General features: G+C 34.9%; 1 protein-coding gene across 4 annotated transcripts in view; it reads right to left on the bottom strand.

The window, feature by feature from the left end:
• Nucleotides 1-14872, bottom strand: part of LOC121735193 (PTB domain-containing adapter protein ced-6) — a 72318-nt gene that overhangs the window by 22679 nt on the left and 34767 nt on the right. Inside the window, exon 1 of one of the 4 annotated variants that reach the window (XM_042125927.1) lies at nucleotides 5960-6141. The exons of the other annotated variants lie outside the window; for them this stretch is intronic. Coding sequence (XP_041981861.1) covers nucleotides 5960-5997 — 38 coding nt within the window. The 5' untranslated portion in view covers nucleotides 5998-6141. Of the gene's footprint in view, nucleotides 1-5959; nucleotides 6142-14872 lie in introns of those variants that run through there. 4 annotated transcript variants of the gene reach the window in all.

Here is a 14872-nt window from a genome sequence, read left to right as displayed (position 1 = left end):
ATTTTTGAACAAATATGTTTAACCTTTGTTTGACCTTCAATGGCGTTAAATTAGCAATAAATTCGACCAACATTACATTTAGAACTTTTGGTAAGCTTCTCGTATCAGCTTTTACATAATGAGAACTTGCATTTGACGAACCAGCCATTATAAATAAGATTGAAAGGAAAAAACATACTGCAGAGGTCAATTATTCTCAAAAAATTTTTGAGAAAAAACTAGCCAATCAATTTCAAAATTATTTAATTTATATTCATAAAATACCCTATTTTAACAGAAAAAAAATTTAAAAAGTACATGCGATTTTTTTTGGACAATGCCCATTGCTGAACTTAATTCCTTACAAACTAGATCCTTTAGTCCCATTTCTTGAATTTTTAATAATAAATGCATATTTTCTCATAGTAAAACATGTACTATCAGAGAAGTTGATTCCTAGGCAGATGGGGGACCTACGTAGTTTGGTCGCGTTACGTACAAACCCAGCAGAGTCTATTGTGGCGTTGCGCTATGGAAAATGGTAGAACTAGAGCATATCATAAATGGATTTTAAAAATATCACAATTTGAATGAAATATTTATTGCATTCGATACTCTAATAACCAAATAATCCTAATCAGACATTTTTTTGTTCTAAAACTGCATAAATATTTTTTTTTCATAGGTTGAAGTAAGTTGAAGTAGCGGATGGCTCATTCAAATGTTTGCATACACGTAATTCAAATGAATATTGTGAAAAAAGTATTTAGCTCATGCATGCGGTTTTATACATTTTTAAAAATGATATTTTATGTTCTTAATAATGAGCTATTAACTTTTTTTAATATGCTTTTTATTTTTGAGTAAGTACTTAAAAATTGACATACCCTATTTTTCACTTTTCTTTTTTTTCGTCGAAGGTTTTCACATTTACCGACGGCTCCCGACGCGCAACTTTATGTGTTATTTGATAGCCTAACTATTTATAAATGAAAAATTAAAAAAATCATCATCAGTTATGGGAAAAAATGTGATAGCGGTCGGAGTAGATAATTCGGTATCTTTTGCGGTTACTGCTGACATAGTTTACAAAAACTATATTAACCACAATATTTTGATAGCAATAGCTTATCATCTATTTTGCACTCGTCGTGTATATATGCATAACATTCATATTAGTACGTATTTCATATCTAAAAAACCAGTATATAAGGAGAAGCAAATATCTTCAAATTGCACACTTCAGCGTGTATTTCATATTGAGTGACACTTATTTAAATTGGTTATTTCCATTAAAATGTCAACTTTCAACTGTACTAAGGGCGATTTCATCATTCCCTATATCGAGCGTGGCAGAACCTTGGAATCGTTGTCCATAGTTCTACAGCAAACATTAAATGTTTCTGAAAACATCTTGTGTTTTGTAATTGGTGACATTCAAAGAAATATTCTGCCTTCTTTCAATAAGCGCTGGGCTCAAGCATCACGGAAAAAGGACGAATTTATTCGAAATAATACAAGCTGGCTGGAGTCAGGATATTCAGTACAGTTTCCGGAGTCTGAAGCACATTCACTGCCATCAACTTCTGGTAAACGAGGAAGACCGTGCATTGCTTATGGAGACTCCTCAGAATCAACAAAGAAAAGGAAAAACACTCTTTTACTAGAAGAATATGGGTTTGAGCACATTTGTAACGCATTTTTGCAAGGACTGCGGGCCTTAGGTGAGTATGCAGAGGCTCATCTTGTTGAAGAGCTAAGAAACTCTGAGAGCGAAAAGAAAAAAGTTTTCTCGACTATGTGGAAAGAGTCAAACCAAATGAAGATTTTATCTGATACAGAAGCATTGAGTGCTTTTATTGATTTGGATCTAACTAAAGCACAATATATGTACCTAAGAAATTTAACCAACGAAAGAAAGTGTACAATGTTTCCCCCATATTACAAAATACAAGAAATAAAACAAACTTGCTATCCACCATCTTCTACAATCGAAATCACAAATACTTATGCTAAAGTGATTAATATACAAGACTTACTGGACCACACAGTTGCCAGAATTTTAAAAATTAATCCAGTTTTCCTAGAACAACACAGAAATTTAATCCTTTACTGTAAATGGGGATGTGATGGTTCATCTGGCCAAAGTCAATACAAGCAGAAACTGCCAGAAGAATCGGAAACTATTTCAGATGCCAATCTGTTCGTCACTTCATTAGTTCCCATTAGATTAATTGATGACCTCTCACAAGCCATTATTTGGCAAAATCCAGTACCTTCATCTGTTCGTTATTGTAGACCCATTTCTATTGAATTTTGTAAAGAAACTCCTGAAAAAACTAAGGCAGTTGTAGACGAAATTACCAGACAAATTGAATCTTTACGCCCGTCATTAATAAACAAAGATGGTGTTGCAGTAAATGTGAAGCACGAACTTTTTCTAACAATGATTGATGGTAAGGTGGCTCAGGTCCTAACAGAAACTCCATCGGGTTCTACGTGCACGATATGTGGGGCTACTCCTCGACTTATGAATGACCTATTAAAAGTGACTGCTAGACCTGAAAATGAAAGTGCTTACCAATATGGATTATCCACATTGCATGCCTGGATTCGCTGCATGGAAATCGTATTACACATTTGCTACAATCTTGACTTTAAGACTTGGTCTGCTACAATAGAAGAAAAAAAGAAATTGAAGAAAGAAAAGAAGGAATTTGTTCAAAAACGTTTCAGGGAAGAGCTAGGATTAATTATCGACAAACCTCGTCAATTAAGTGGAAACTCAAGTGATGGAAATACAGCACGAAGGTTCTTTTACAATTACACTTGCTCGGCGAACATAACAGGTGTTGATGAAACATTGATTAAACGCTTGTATATTATTTTACAAGCTCTATCTTCTGGAATGATGATCGATCCCGAAAAATTTGGAGTTTATGCCTTAGAAACTGCGCGAATTTATGTTAGTAACTATGATTGGTACTACATGCCATCCTCCGTGCACAAATTACTTATACACGGAGAAAGCGTGATCAAACATTTTTCTGTTCTTCCTATTGGGCAACTGTCGGAAGATGCACTAGAGTCGCGCAATAAAGACTACAGAAATATGCGCCTGCACCATGCCAGTAGTGCTAGCACGGCGACCAGCGGAAATACGAAAGTATGGACAAACTGTGGAAATAAACCTAAGGTGACGTTCCGATCTTTTTTCGTTCCGAAAAATTCAATTAAAATGCCACTTTACGACACACTATAGTATATGTCATAATGTAGGATATTATTTAAATTTTTAGAACTATAGTCTGTCATAAAATGGCTTTTTAATTGAATTACTCGGAACTAAAAAAAATCGGAACGGCACCTTAAGTTCATCTCCACAGTTTGTGACTATAGTCTGTCATAAAGTGGCATTTTAATTGAATTTTTCGGAACGAAAAAAGATCGGAACGGCACCTTAGGTTTATTTCCACAGTTTGTCCATACTTTCGCATTTCCGCTGGTCGCCGTGCTAGCAAAACAGAAAATGTTCCCGTATAGCTACAAATGAAGACGTATTTAAAACGCTTCTATATACTTCAGATCCATACGTTTCAAGTTTAAGAAAACCTTATGTGAGAAATGTGAAGGATCTTGATGAAGAGGCACTAAGTCTTTTGAAGGTGGTACCTGAAGGTGATCCTACATTTACACCGGAAGTAATTTTAGTTAGGAATAGCGAGGATAATAACAATTAGATATAACATTATAAGTAACTAAAACCTAGAATAAAACCAATAATATTATAAGATTTGTCTAATCTAAGATAAATTAGTTTGGTGTGAGGCATAGATAGGTACTATACGATTTTATAATTTTATGTATTTTATTATGCTTGTGTGATAAGTATAATTTTACTCATATTAGTACTTATTTATAAAAAATAAACTACTCGTATTACTTTTTTATCTTTTCTTTTTTTTTAACCTAAAATAAATATGTATACAATGAAAAAAAATACAAAAATTGATTATTTTTAAAATCTTTGTATATCCCTGTATACATGTGCCAAATCTCAATACAATACGATGAAAAACCTTGAAGTTACAGATTTTTGATCCGATAAGGACCCAAATTTTCCACTGTGCGTTGGTCTGTCAACTGCGTAGAAATCAATTTCCTCGATGTACCTAAAACAGTTATTCGCCGGCTGATAAAGGTCATTGTCATCATCCTTGAGATTTGATATTTTGTATTCTGTGAATGTGTGTGTGTCCAGTGGGACCGGTGACGCATAATACTGTTTACTAAATTATGGAATTCCCTCCAATAAAAATTTCATAAAACATTACCTGTTTACTTCGGATACATTAGTAGAATTTAAACAAGGCGGGTATTAACTACCATAAACATTATCTACTCTTTGTACAATTTAGTATCTTGTATTATCACCATATTATTATTTAAAAAATTCAAAGTAGGTATGTAATAAAAATCATCAATATGAAGGCTTAGTTACGGTTTATATTGTTTGTTAGTAGAAAATATTGGAAGAAATTGGATAAAAGGAACTTGTTTATAAGTAAGTACATTTTAATTAAGTCCGTATCTTTTCTTCTGTCCATGCCCATTGTCCATGTATTTCGTAATTTATATCTACGCATCTAAAAATCTTTAAACTTTCCTTCAACAGTTATTGCTAAAAGTACACTTTTCTTCTCTATAAGTTCTTTATCAGTTGCTAGTGATTACCTAATTATTTGTTTCGCGTATTTCGCAAACTGGCGAATTCAATTTTTGTATGTATATTTACCCATTAAATTATCATAATATTTCAATATACCATTTCATATTTTGGGGTTACGTATGTGTAATTTGTATTATTATGACCGTACTTAGAATTTGATTACTTACTGTTATATAATAATTACATACCTACTTTTATTTACTAAATCCTGCTCCTAGAGCAATTATTTATTTATAAATTCTTTATTTGCATATAAGTAAACAATATAAAAATAACAAAAACAAAAACAACATAAGGCAAGGAATACTTATAAGTTATAGCAAATAGGCGGCCTTACCGCTTTTAGCGGTTTTTTCCAGACAACCAAAATATGATAACAGAAAATTCAAAATACTTAATGTAAAAATACTAAACTTAAACAAACATCTTATTATTTATAAAATAATAAGGTTGAGTTTCCATCCTCTCTCTTTCTCTTTATGATATAGGTATACAATATGATTTATAATATACCTAACACTTAACCTAACCTAAAATTTAGATCGACTGGAAAATAAAGATTTGCGCTACATAGAATAATGATGATGGATCTGTAACAAGAATCTAGAAGCATTTAGACGATGGGAAGAACTTTAGTTATTCAAAACGTTTGGGGGCAGAGAGTAGGGACGTCACTCTCACGCCCAAATACTGACATTACTTTCACTAACGTGACATGCAATAAGGATGTAACGAAATTAAAAGTTCGACCGTTAAAGAGGTTAAATATTGTAACAGCCGTTTCAACATCTCTGCAAACGAAAACGTTTAGTTCTTTTTTCGAACTGGAGGTCACAGATTTTTATCTACCTTCATTGCTAACTAGTTTTTTCATTTGTTGAGGTTTAACACTAATAACATTTAATTATGTACTTTTATTTTATTAATTACCGTAAAGGTACGTTATATAAATAGCCGTTATAGTACGTCATCGATATTTACAAGATGATTCAATTTTATATTTAGCTAAATCCGGATTACCTTCAAGAATTTGTTTGGAAATAATTGAGAACTTTATGGATACAGAGGTAGGTTCAGATTTAAAGTAGGGAATTTTGTAAAAATAATAATTCTAATTTGTTCAAAATCAAATGTGGAAAGACACGAAGCAAATGCCAACAAACCATACGAACAAAACGAAGGAACTATTTAAAGAGACTAAAGTGATTTTAAGCGTATAGAGATCGAACCGAGACATAAAGTCAAGCTTACCTTTGCACCAATTCCGAACGCAGTTCATCCGCAACCATGTTCTATAACTTCACAATTCTTTATCGCGGCGTATTAAAGTGGATAATCGCGTGGTTACGTGACATACGCCCTTCTCGGCACCGGGGAGCCAACTAGTTCCGTACTTAGTACGGGCTGACACGGCGCGCGGCGGCACACTGATGCAAGTGTTCATTCACACTTGGATCGACGTAAGGATGTGACATTGGGCAACGATGTCGATGATTTGGGCTATTAACTTTATTGTGAAATATATTCAAGACATAACTTGAACGCGGTCGATATGGTCAAGAATTATGAATATTAATGCCCCTATCCTCGTGTATTTAGCTGTTAGCCCCATTGCGTCAATAAATTAAATGGCTGAATCTCTTATCCTGTAGTTAGATTATTTTGTTTGACATCACTAACATGCAGGTTAAATTACTTTTTGGTAGGTACTGTATTTTTTCATATTCCTACCTGCATTCACTTGTATATTATCATGGGAGTACAACAATACTAAACCATTCATTACGCTTATAACATGGTATTGTAGACTAACTGTATCTAGTTTCTGCTTCTGTGGAAAAACCACGAACTATTGAGGATTGTAATTGTCATTGGGGTCACTCCGACTGTCTGCGGTTGATTAGAGATCTAGTTCACTGTGACAGCGGACCGACCTATCAACTGGGCAATGAGGTCGTTTCCTTTATCCCAATCTTTTTCTTTTTCATGATCCGCACGAATACCACGCGTGGAACCTTTGTAACATCTTTTATCTATTTACGCTAATTTAAGTATATAAATATGTCCTGTCATATCATAATATTCCTAATTTCATCGGAAGTTCGTCATAATAATTTAATTCCGAACATACTTTTATAGGAAATGTAGTTTTTTCCACAACTTTATCAGCCACTTCCTTCCTCAGGCGATGCTCGTTGCGGTGACGATATTTTTAGATCGCGTTTGTCATATTTGAACATGCGATGATTTTTTTGTTTTGTGAACTTGGTCGTGCATTTATCGTATTTACATCGCATTGCAGATATTAACCGGCAATTTTGCATTGATCCGGATGCGTACCGTGAACTAGGTATATCATGCAAAAAAAATCTAAAAGAAATGGAAACGACAAAATATCGATAGTCGATAAAAATAGTCGTCTAACATCACATCCAAGGTGGGATATTTACCGAGTCATCCTTAAGGTTAATGCAGGAATAACTAGAGATAAGCGGTATCTATCTCAGACTCCATTATCTGTAAACGAAGTAGTTAACTGCGACGTTAATAGGAGCAGAATAGCTCGCCTTTCGGCGTAAATATGTATATACTTATTAATTCATTAAATGTTTAGCGTACAGTTGTTTATGATACCTAGTATTTAACGAGTTGTGTTAACAAAATGCTATCTTTTTATGGCACTGAATGTTGACATTCAATGAAAACATGTTTTTACAAAAATTATGCGCAAACTTATGTGCAAACAACATAAAATTGTGCAATTTACATCTGTATGCTTAGAAATGTTAGTAGCCAGCTATTAGACGAAAACGTTTCGAGTATGGACATTGCCAATATTCGAGCAATTTTCATAATTGCCAATTATTTCGGAATCTAAAATTGCATTGCATTCCGAAAAGGTAAAATCCATTGCACGTTGATTATGATGTGAGGATCTCGACACATCGAACTTATAAATTACGTGTAATTGTTCGTACATCTGTTAACGAGATAATTGCAGACGCCAAACTACTGGGAGATCAGTGATAACACGCAAATTATCACGACTTTTTGTCTCAGATGAGAATCTGTGTAATTAGGGAAATACCAGTCAAGAATATTCCGTCGTTGTGTAATAAATAAATATGGATAAAATAAGTTGGTGTTAACAATAAAACTATTTCTTAATCACGTCATTTAAATTGTAGCATGAAGATTTTAGATACATACAATTTTATTTATAGGTTTGAACCAGGTTTGAACAATAAATTATATTAATACACAAGTATTAATATATAATCGACAAACTTATCGATACTTCATAGAAAATAACTACTATTACAAAATAGTAGTTATTTTCTATGAAGTATCGATAAGTTTGTCGATAACGAATCCAATTGACATCACTCGGACATGAATTTATTAAAACCAGTTCTGTCGGTTTGTTTATATGTACGATTTTGCACAGCTGTACTGTATGCCAGTAGGTATACGTCTTTGTAATTACTTCTGGTCTAAAAGAAAAGTCAAAATATAAAATAATATAAATATTAATAATGAGGTTAACACCAAGAAGAAATAATATCAACCAAATCCAAGCGAATGCATTAGTTTAGCTTTTTTCTCAATTAAGATTTAAAATACTTCTCATATTTGAGAACATCCAAGTACCATACGTGGGAGAGCCATGCTTCGGCACGAATGGGCCGGCTCGACCGGATAAATACCACGTTCTCACAGAAAACCGGCGTGAAACAGCGCTTGTGCGGAGGCCCAATCCCCTAACCCCTACCCTATTCCCTTCCCTACCCTCAACTATTCCCTACCCTCAACTATTCCCTTCCCTTCCCTTCCCTACCCTCCCCTATTACCCTATTCCCTCAACGCACTTGCAGCTATTCTGATGCTGCGAGTGTCCATGGGCGATGGGTGTTGCTTTCCATCAGGTGACCCGTTTGCTCGTTTGCCCCCTTATTTCATTAAAAAAAAAATACCTAAGTAATAAAATATTAGAGCTCTTAATTATGGTATTAAAATTACATAAAATACGCGAGTTAAATTACTTACTTAAAAATATTCGATAAGTCGAAAAGACACTAGGGGCTGATTCATGATCAACTGTTCATAAAATGGCGATTGGCAACCTGCATCAAGTCGAGATATTATGTTGAAAAATCAAGGCCATATTATGTCAGCTGAATAATAAAACACGTTCGGCTAATAAAAAACATAACAACAGCGTTCTCAGAACTATTCGTGCGGAGATATCTTCAAATGGTACCTTTGGTTAGTTTTCCAGTTTCCTCTTATACATCTCATCCATACTATATAGCTATACAGGGTGTAACAAAAATAAGTGATAATACTTTAGGGTGTGTCCCTGTTCCTTGTAGAGAGTTCACTGTATAAGTAGCAGCGCTGAAAGACGAAAAATTTTTTTCACTTTTGTATGGGCAAAGGCCCGAGCGTCACGAGTTTCCCCAAGTATTATCACTCATTTTTATTACACCCTGTATACTATATACTTACTATACTATATAGGTACTATACTAATAATAATAGCTCCCACACCGGTTTCGGTGACGGTGGCCGGTTTCATTGAAACCAGGCCAGCTACGCAGGAGTAATTTTATAGTGCCCAAGTGTGTGCGCAGTACACAAGAGCACTCTCTATTCCTTTACTCTCATAACCCAGTGGGACGGAAGACCGACACGACTGGCGAGAGATCAGTCGCAGGACCGACTTTTTACATGCCCATCCGACGCATGGATCATCTTACTTGTCAGACAATCAGGTGATTAGCCTGCATTGTCCTAACCAAACTTGGAAATAACATGTTTCCAACGCGGGAATCGAACCCACGACCTCCGAGTCAAGAGCCGCGCTCTATACCACTAGACCACGGAGGCGCGAGGAGGTACTATACTATATATACTATAATATTATAAATGCCAAAGTGTGTCTGTCTGTCTGTTACCTCTTCACGCTCAAACCGCTGAACCGATTTTGCTGAAATTTGGCATGGAGATACTTTGAGTCCCGGCAAAGGACATAGGATACTTTTTATCCCGGAAAAATGTACGGTTCCCACGCGATAAACGAGTTTTGGCGCAACGGAATTGCGGGCGTCATCTCATTAAGTATAATGTACCACGTACTTTTGAAAGAAGTAGGTACACATTTCGAACTCGGAACTACCCTCATGAAAGGCATGACAGGTATATTAGATATTTTTTTTATAATTTCTGGCGACTATAGTTTTTGTTACACTTTATTTGAGCAGTGGGTGCTTAGGTAGACTGTACATTTATATTATAATAAGTATGTAGGTTGTTTAGTATCGTAGGTGACTACGATAATATCATATCTCATATTTTTTGCATATAGACAGTTTTAATTATTATTGTGATAGAAATATTAAACATATTTTATGTACGTAAGTATGTGGCGGTACCCACAATTCTCTATCTCGCTCGGTCGGAAGATCTTCCTTTTTGGTGGCCACCACGCTTATCCCACAAGTATATATAAAATGTAAGAAGAATAAAAAAGGAATGTAATATTATAAGAAACTTGTCGCCACTACGAACTTCTTTCAAAAACGTCGCGCGTTGAAGTCTTTTATACAGCACGTATTTCAAAATTAATAATATTTTCTTTACACAATTTTTTTATAAGTACTAAGTAAATATTTTTATTTTCTTAAAAGAATACATGTTATAAGAGCAGTTTATAATCTTAAAAAATAATACTTATTTGGTTACTTTACTTATTTTAGAATCTACAATTTATTGAGCAACAATAAAAGATATAGAGGAATTTCAATGTCAAAATGTATTATGAAATGCAATGCAAGTCTAGATTTTAAATGTCGTGAACTTTGTGTCTATGTTTAGTTGTCTATGACTCAGCACGCTCCCTTTGCCGACTGCAGACGAAAGTGTACCCTATCCCAAACGCAGAGAGTTCAGAATTGAATAATTCGATCTAACTATTTATACCTGGGACGGATACCTATGCTGGAATTTCAGGCAAGTGTCTGAACTCTCAAGCTTTTATTCGGGCAAGCAAGATGGCAATGTGTTACATTTTTGTCATTCCTATATTAGTTGTTCGAAATTAAAACACAATAAGGCAAACATTAAATTAAGAAATTAAAAAACCCCCCGCCAAACAACTTCAAAAAGTAATGAAATAATATATTTTACTGACTTTAAGTTTAAATAATTCCTAAGTGTAAAGTGATATCTTAGTCCATAATTGTTGTCACGGTGTGTCGGGGGACCGCCAACAGTGTCTTTTGCATTTTGTATCGCCATGTCACTGATTGTCTCGATTTGGTTCGCTGTGAACTGACCCTTAAACTATAATGTTATGTGAAATCAAACATCTACATTAGCGGTCCCCCAACACACCTTGACAACAATTATGGACTGAAATATCACTTTACACTTAGGAATTATTTAAACTTAAAGTCAGTAAAATATATTATTTCATTACTTTTTAAATTATTTAGCGGGGGTTTTTTTTTAAATTTCTTAATTTAATATTATTTCATGCTTTTTAAACTTGTGTTGGTTATAGTGCAGAATAATTCCTATCAATAGGATCATAATATTATATCCCAATGAATACCATCTAGGAGTGTCCTTTTGGATGAGGCCGTCAATATGAGTCCAAACATGAAACCTCCACTTTGGGTTCATAATATGGAGCTCGGCTCCTATAGAATCCAGGTGATGCTGCAGCAGCAGCATGCAAAAATTTATTTGTTATCTACGTCTTACTAGTTGTCGCAATTAAAATGAGCCCAAACACGAAACCATTGCTCTAAGTTGGCAAGGAGTTGGGTATCCTACTGATTACCAGGTGATGCTGCAGTACCAGGTCAACTTTCCATTAATGTATAAATATTCATGTCACGAACTAGAATGCAATAAAGTCCACCAAACGACTGCAAGTTGCTAATCGGCCCTTCACGAACCAGATGAACCGCGATTTTTCAGCACGGAGCAGGCTGATGATGATGAACTATAGCTAAGAACACTCTCAGTTAAGTCAGCTTTCAAACAAAAAAAACTAGATCAAAATCGGTCCACCCGTTTGGATGCTACGATGCCACAGACAGACAGACAGACAGACACGTCAAACTTATAACACCCCTCTTTTTTGTCGGGGTTAATTAAATTAAGTAATGTGAGCACCTCCATCGTTGGTATCGCAGAAACAATAGATTTCAATTGTTATGCGACAGCCGGCTGACGCTTGGGGATTGATGGGTTAATCGAGTGTAGTCAATTGAAACTAATCAAAGTATTGAAACCGCAAGAATATTGAGAAATCACTGTATACGTGTTTAGAAACAATTCCTAAGTCTAGACAATAGGTTCTAAAATTAGTCGATGCGAGAAAAACGATCACAAGAAACAATAAAAGTGAAAGCCATAGAATTACAGGCTAATAAAACAGGAGCGAGTACCGTCTACGATAATGATTGTTTTTTATGATGTGAAACTGCAAAAACCACAATCAAACAGTCCTACAAGGATATTTCGGCGATTGGATGAAATTGTCACGGGGCCATGGATAAAACAGCAGTCACCCGATATGACGCCAGTGATAATGGTTTGGCTACGTGCAAAATAATAGAAAGATGTTAAGACTAGGCATGTGTGTAAAACAGGGGTCTCGCAAATGACACTAAAAATGACAGCGCAACATCCTACAAGGATGGATTTGTAATCAAACTTTGATAACTTAATTTTTAAGAAAGGATTTGTCTGCTTCAGTTTCCAACACAACATCTATCAACTATCAAGCAATAAAAAGTAAAGAGTAGAGATTATTAAAGTTACTTTGTTTATAATATTTTATTAGCAGCTGAAATAAATAATAAATATTATGTTACCGATCTTACGGCTAAGCTAACCAAAGTAGGTCTTTGGTAAAGATAGCATCAGGCAAGCGCTTGACCGATGATCCAAAAGAAAAACAGAATTAACCTTCGTGCCAGCTACTAGCACGCGAAGCCACGGATATAAGCGAGGCCAGTTCTATAGATATAGAATTTGGGTCAATTTATCCAATCATGTGATCAAAGACGCGGTCCCTGGTACCGTGTGTACGGTCTTGCGGCCCTGTCTCGTTTAAAAATAGAACTGGAAAAGCAATATGTCGCATTCTCCCGCCATTACAAATGTGACTATATTTTTTTTACGATACGTTACCTAAGCAAAAGAACAAGCATCACTACACCGTTTTTGAAAAGATTACGTTTAAAAATTTGTCGCAGTTACTAAAAATTTTCAGAGCCAGCGAAAAATTTTAGACTCAGGACGTAGGTTGGATGTAGTTAGGACCTACGCACTACGCAGGCCTAAAGCAAAAACTTTTAACTACTTATTAAAGTTATATCAATATTTTTTTTTATTTTGATCGCGATGTTCATATTTTAAGTTAACTTTGTAACTTAGAGCCCAAATTAAATAAATCTACCAGAAAATATAGTCATCCTTAGGATCACACGACATTTTTCTGTCGTGACAATGATTAAGCTACATAATAATGAGAACAAAATGCGTAATAAAGATCTTTTACAGTCTTAAAAACTTGCAATATTTAATACTATCCTCAAATTACATAATGTTTGAAGGCAACTGCGCACGTTGCACTGTTGCAACGAGATATTTATAGTATTAAGAGGATACACCAGGGTCTAGAGAAATGAAAAAAAAAGTACGTGTAATATCTACAGCTGTCTCCCTTACCTCAAGCCCATACCGCAGAACGCAATAGAGACAACTGCAGAAAATCAACGATTCGTTGTCCTCAGATTCCTTTTCCAAATTTAACCGATTTAAGTACTTTTTTCATAAAAGATTAAAGAAAGCCTTGAGCTGTGTTTTATTTTTTTTGTATAATCTAGCCAAATCTGTTTTCTGGATGTTTGAACACAGCGGAAAATCTGGTCATTTTTTTGGGTTTTTAAACGTTCATATCTAATTTAATAATTAAATTATGAAAAAAAAAGAAACATTGTAGTAGTGGCCGTAGATATTCAGGAAAAAAATTATAACTCTACTAGCATTATCCAGGGAGGAAACAGGGGACAACGTTTGTATGCAAAAAAAGGCGGTGTGGACTCCTCTTAATGAATTACCAAACCTAGATAAAATTATAATTTATGATTTTATCTCGTTTAATGCAATTGTAATTCGAAATTGGAACATCCTCGAGTCTACTGATATTTAATTAGGACAAAGGTCAAAAATCTAGATTTTATATTTCATAATGACAGTTGGCTTATTTAAATTATGTTAAAGAAGCATCATATTTACTACATACCTTGCCACTACCTGCTTTGCTTGGGAAGGGAAATTGGAAAGCATCTTTTCATTACATTCAACTTTTGTTTAACTAGTTTGTTCTTAAGTAGCTCAGTGTTATAAGTGCGTGTTCAGTAGAAGTCTTGTCACGTACATAGGTATCTGAGATCTACGCAGCAACCTTCTCAGCACCTTTTCCCTAAGGGGTATACATAATATAAACGAGCAGGCTAGGAGCTATTATTCGCAAACTCTCCGACCAGAGAAACTTAAAATCGCAAAAAAATTCGCTTTGGGTTGAAACTTAGCTTAGGGCTCCCGCACAAAACTGCGAATTCATATCGCATCGTAATGTCATTTTTTATTATGAACTAGCTGTGCCCCGCGGTTTTACCCGCAGTTTAAGTGATGTACTTATAATAAAAGACTGAAAATTACCAATAATAGGGTCAAAACGGAACGATACATGATTCTATAATGGTTTATGGTAGTGATGATGATGATGATGATTTTCTCGCAGATATTTGCGATGCGATGCGATGCGAATATTCGCAGTTATGTGTAGACTGTGGGAGCCCTTAGGGTTGAAAATCGAACACACGACATAGTAATGTAAAAACTTTTAAATTCTCGAATCTCGTGTGTTCGATTTATATCCGGTTTTTGAAGTTTTTTTTTACTTACTGAAAACTTCTGCGATCTACTAAACAGCGTTATCGATTGCCGATTGGCAATTACATTAGCCAATCTAAGCGCTATAGAGAATCACACTAATATTGTAAGGCGTTTGTCTGTCTGTTTGTGTGTTACCTCTTCACGCCTAAGCCGCTGAACCGATTTTGCTGGGCATGGAGATAC

The sequence above is a fragment of the Aricia agestis genome, chromosome 2 (assembly GCF_905147365.1).
Source record: "Aricia agestis chromosome 2, ilAriAges1.1, whole genome shotgun sequence".
Taxonomy (NCBI): Eukaryota; Metazoa; Arthropoda; class Insecta; order Lepidoptera; family Lycaenidae; genus Aricia; species Aricia agestis.
Note: the sequence above shows the minus strand (reverse complement) of the source record. Positions and strands in the feature narration are given on the sequence as shown.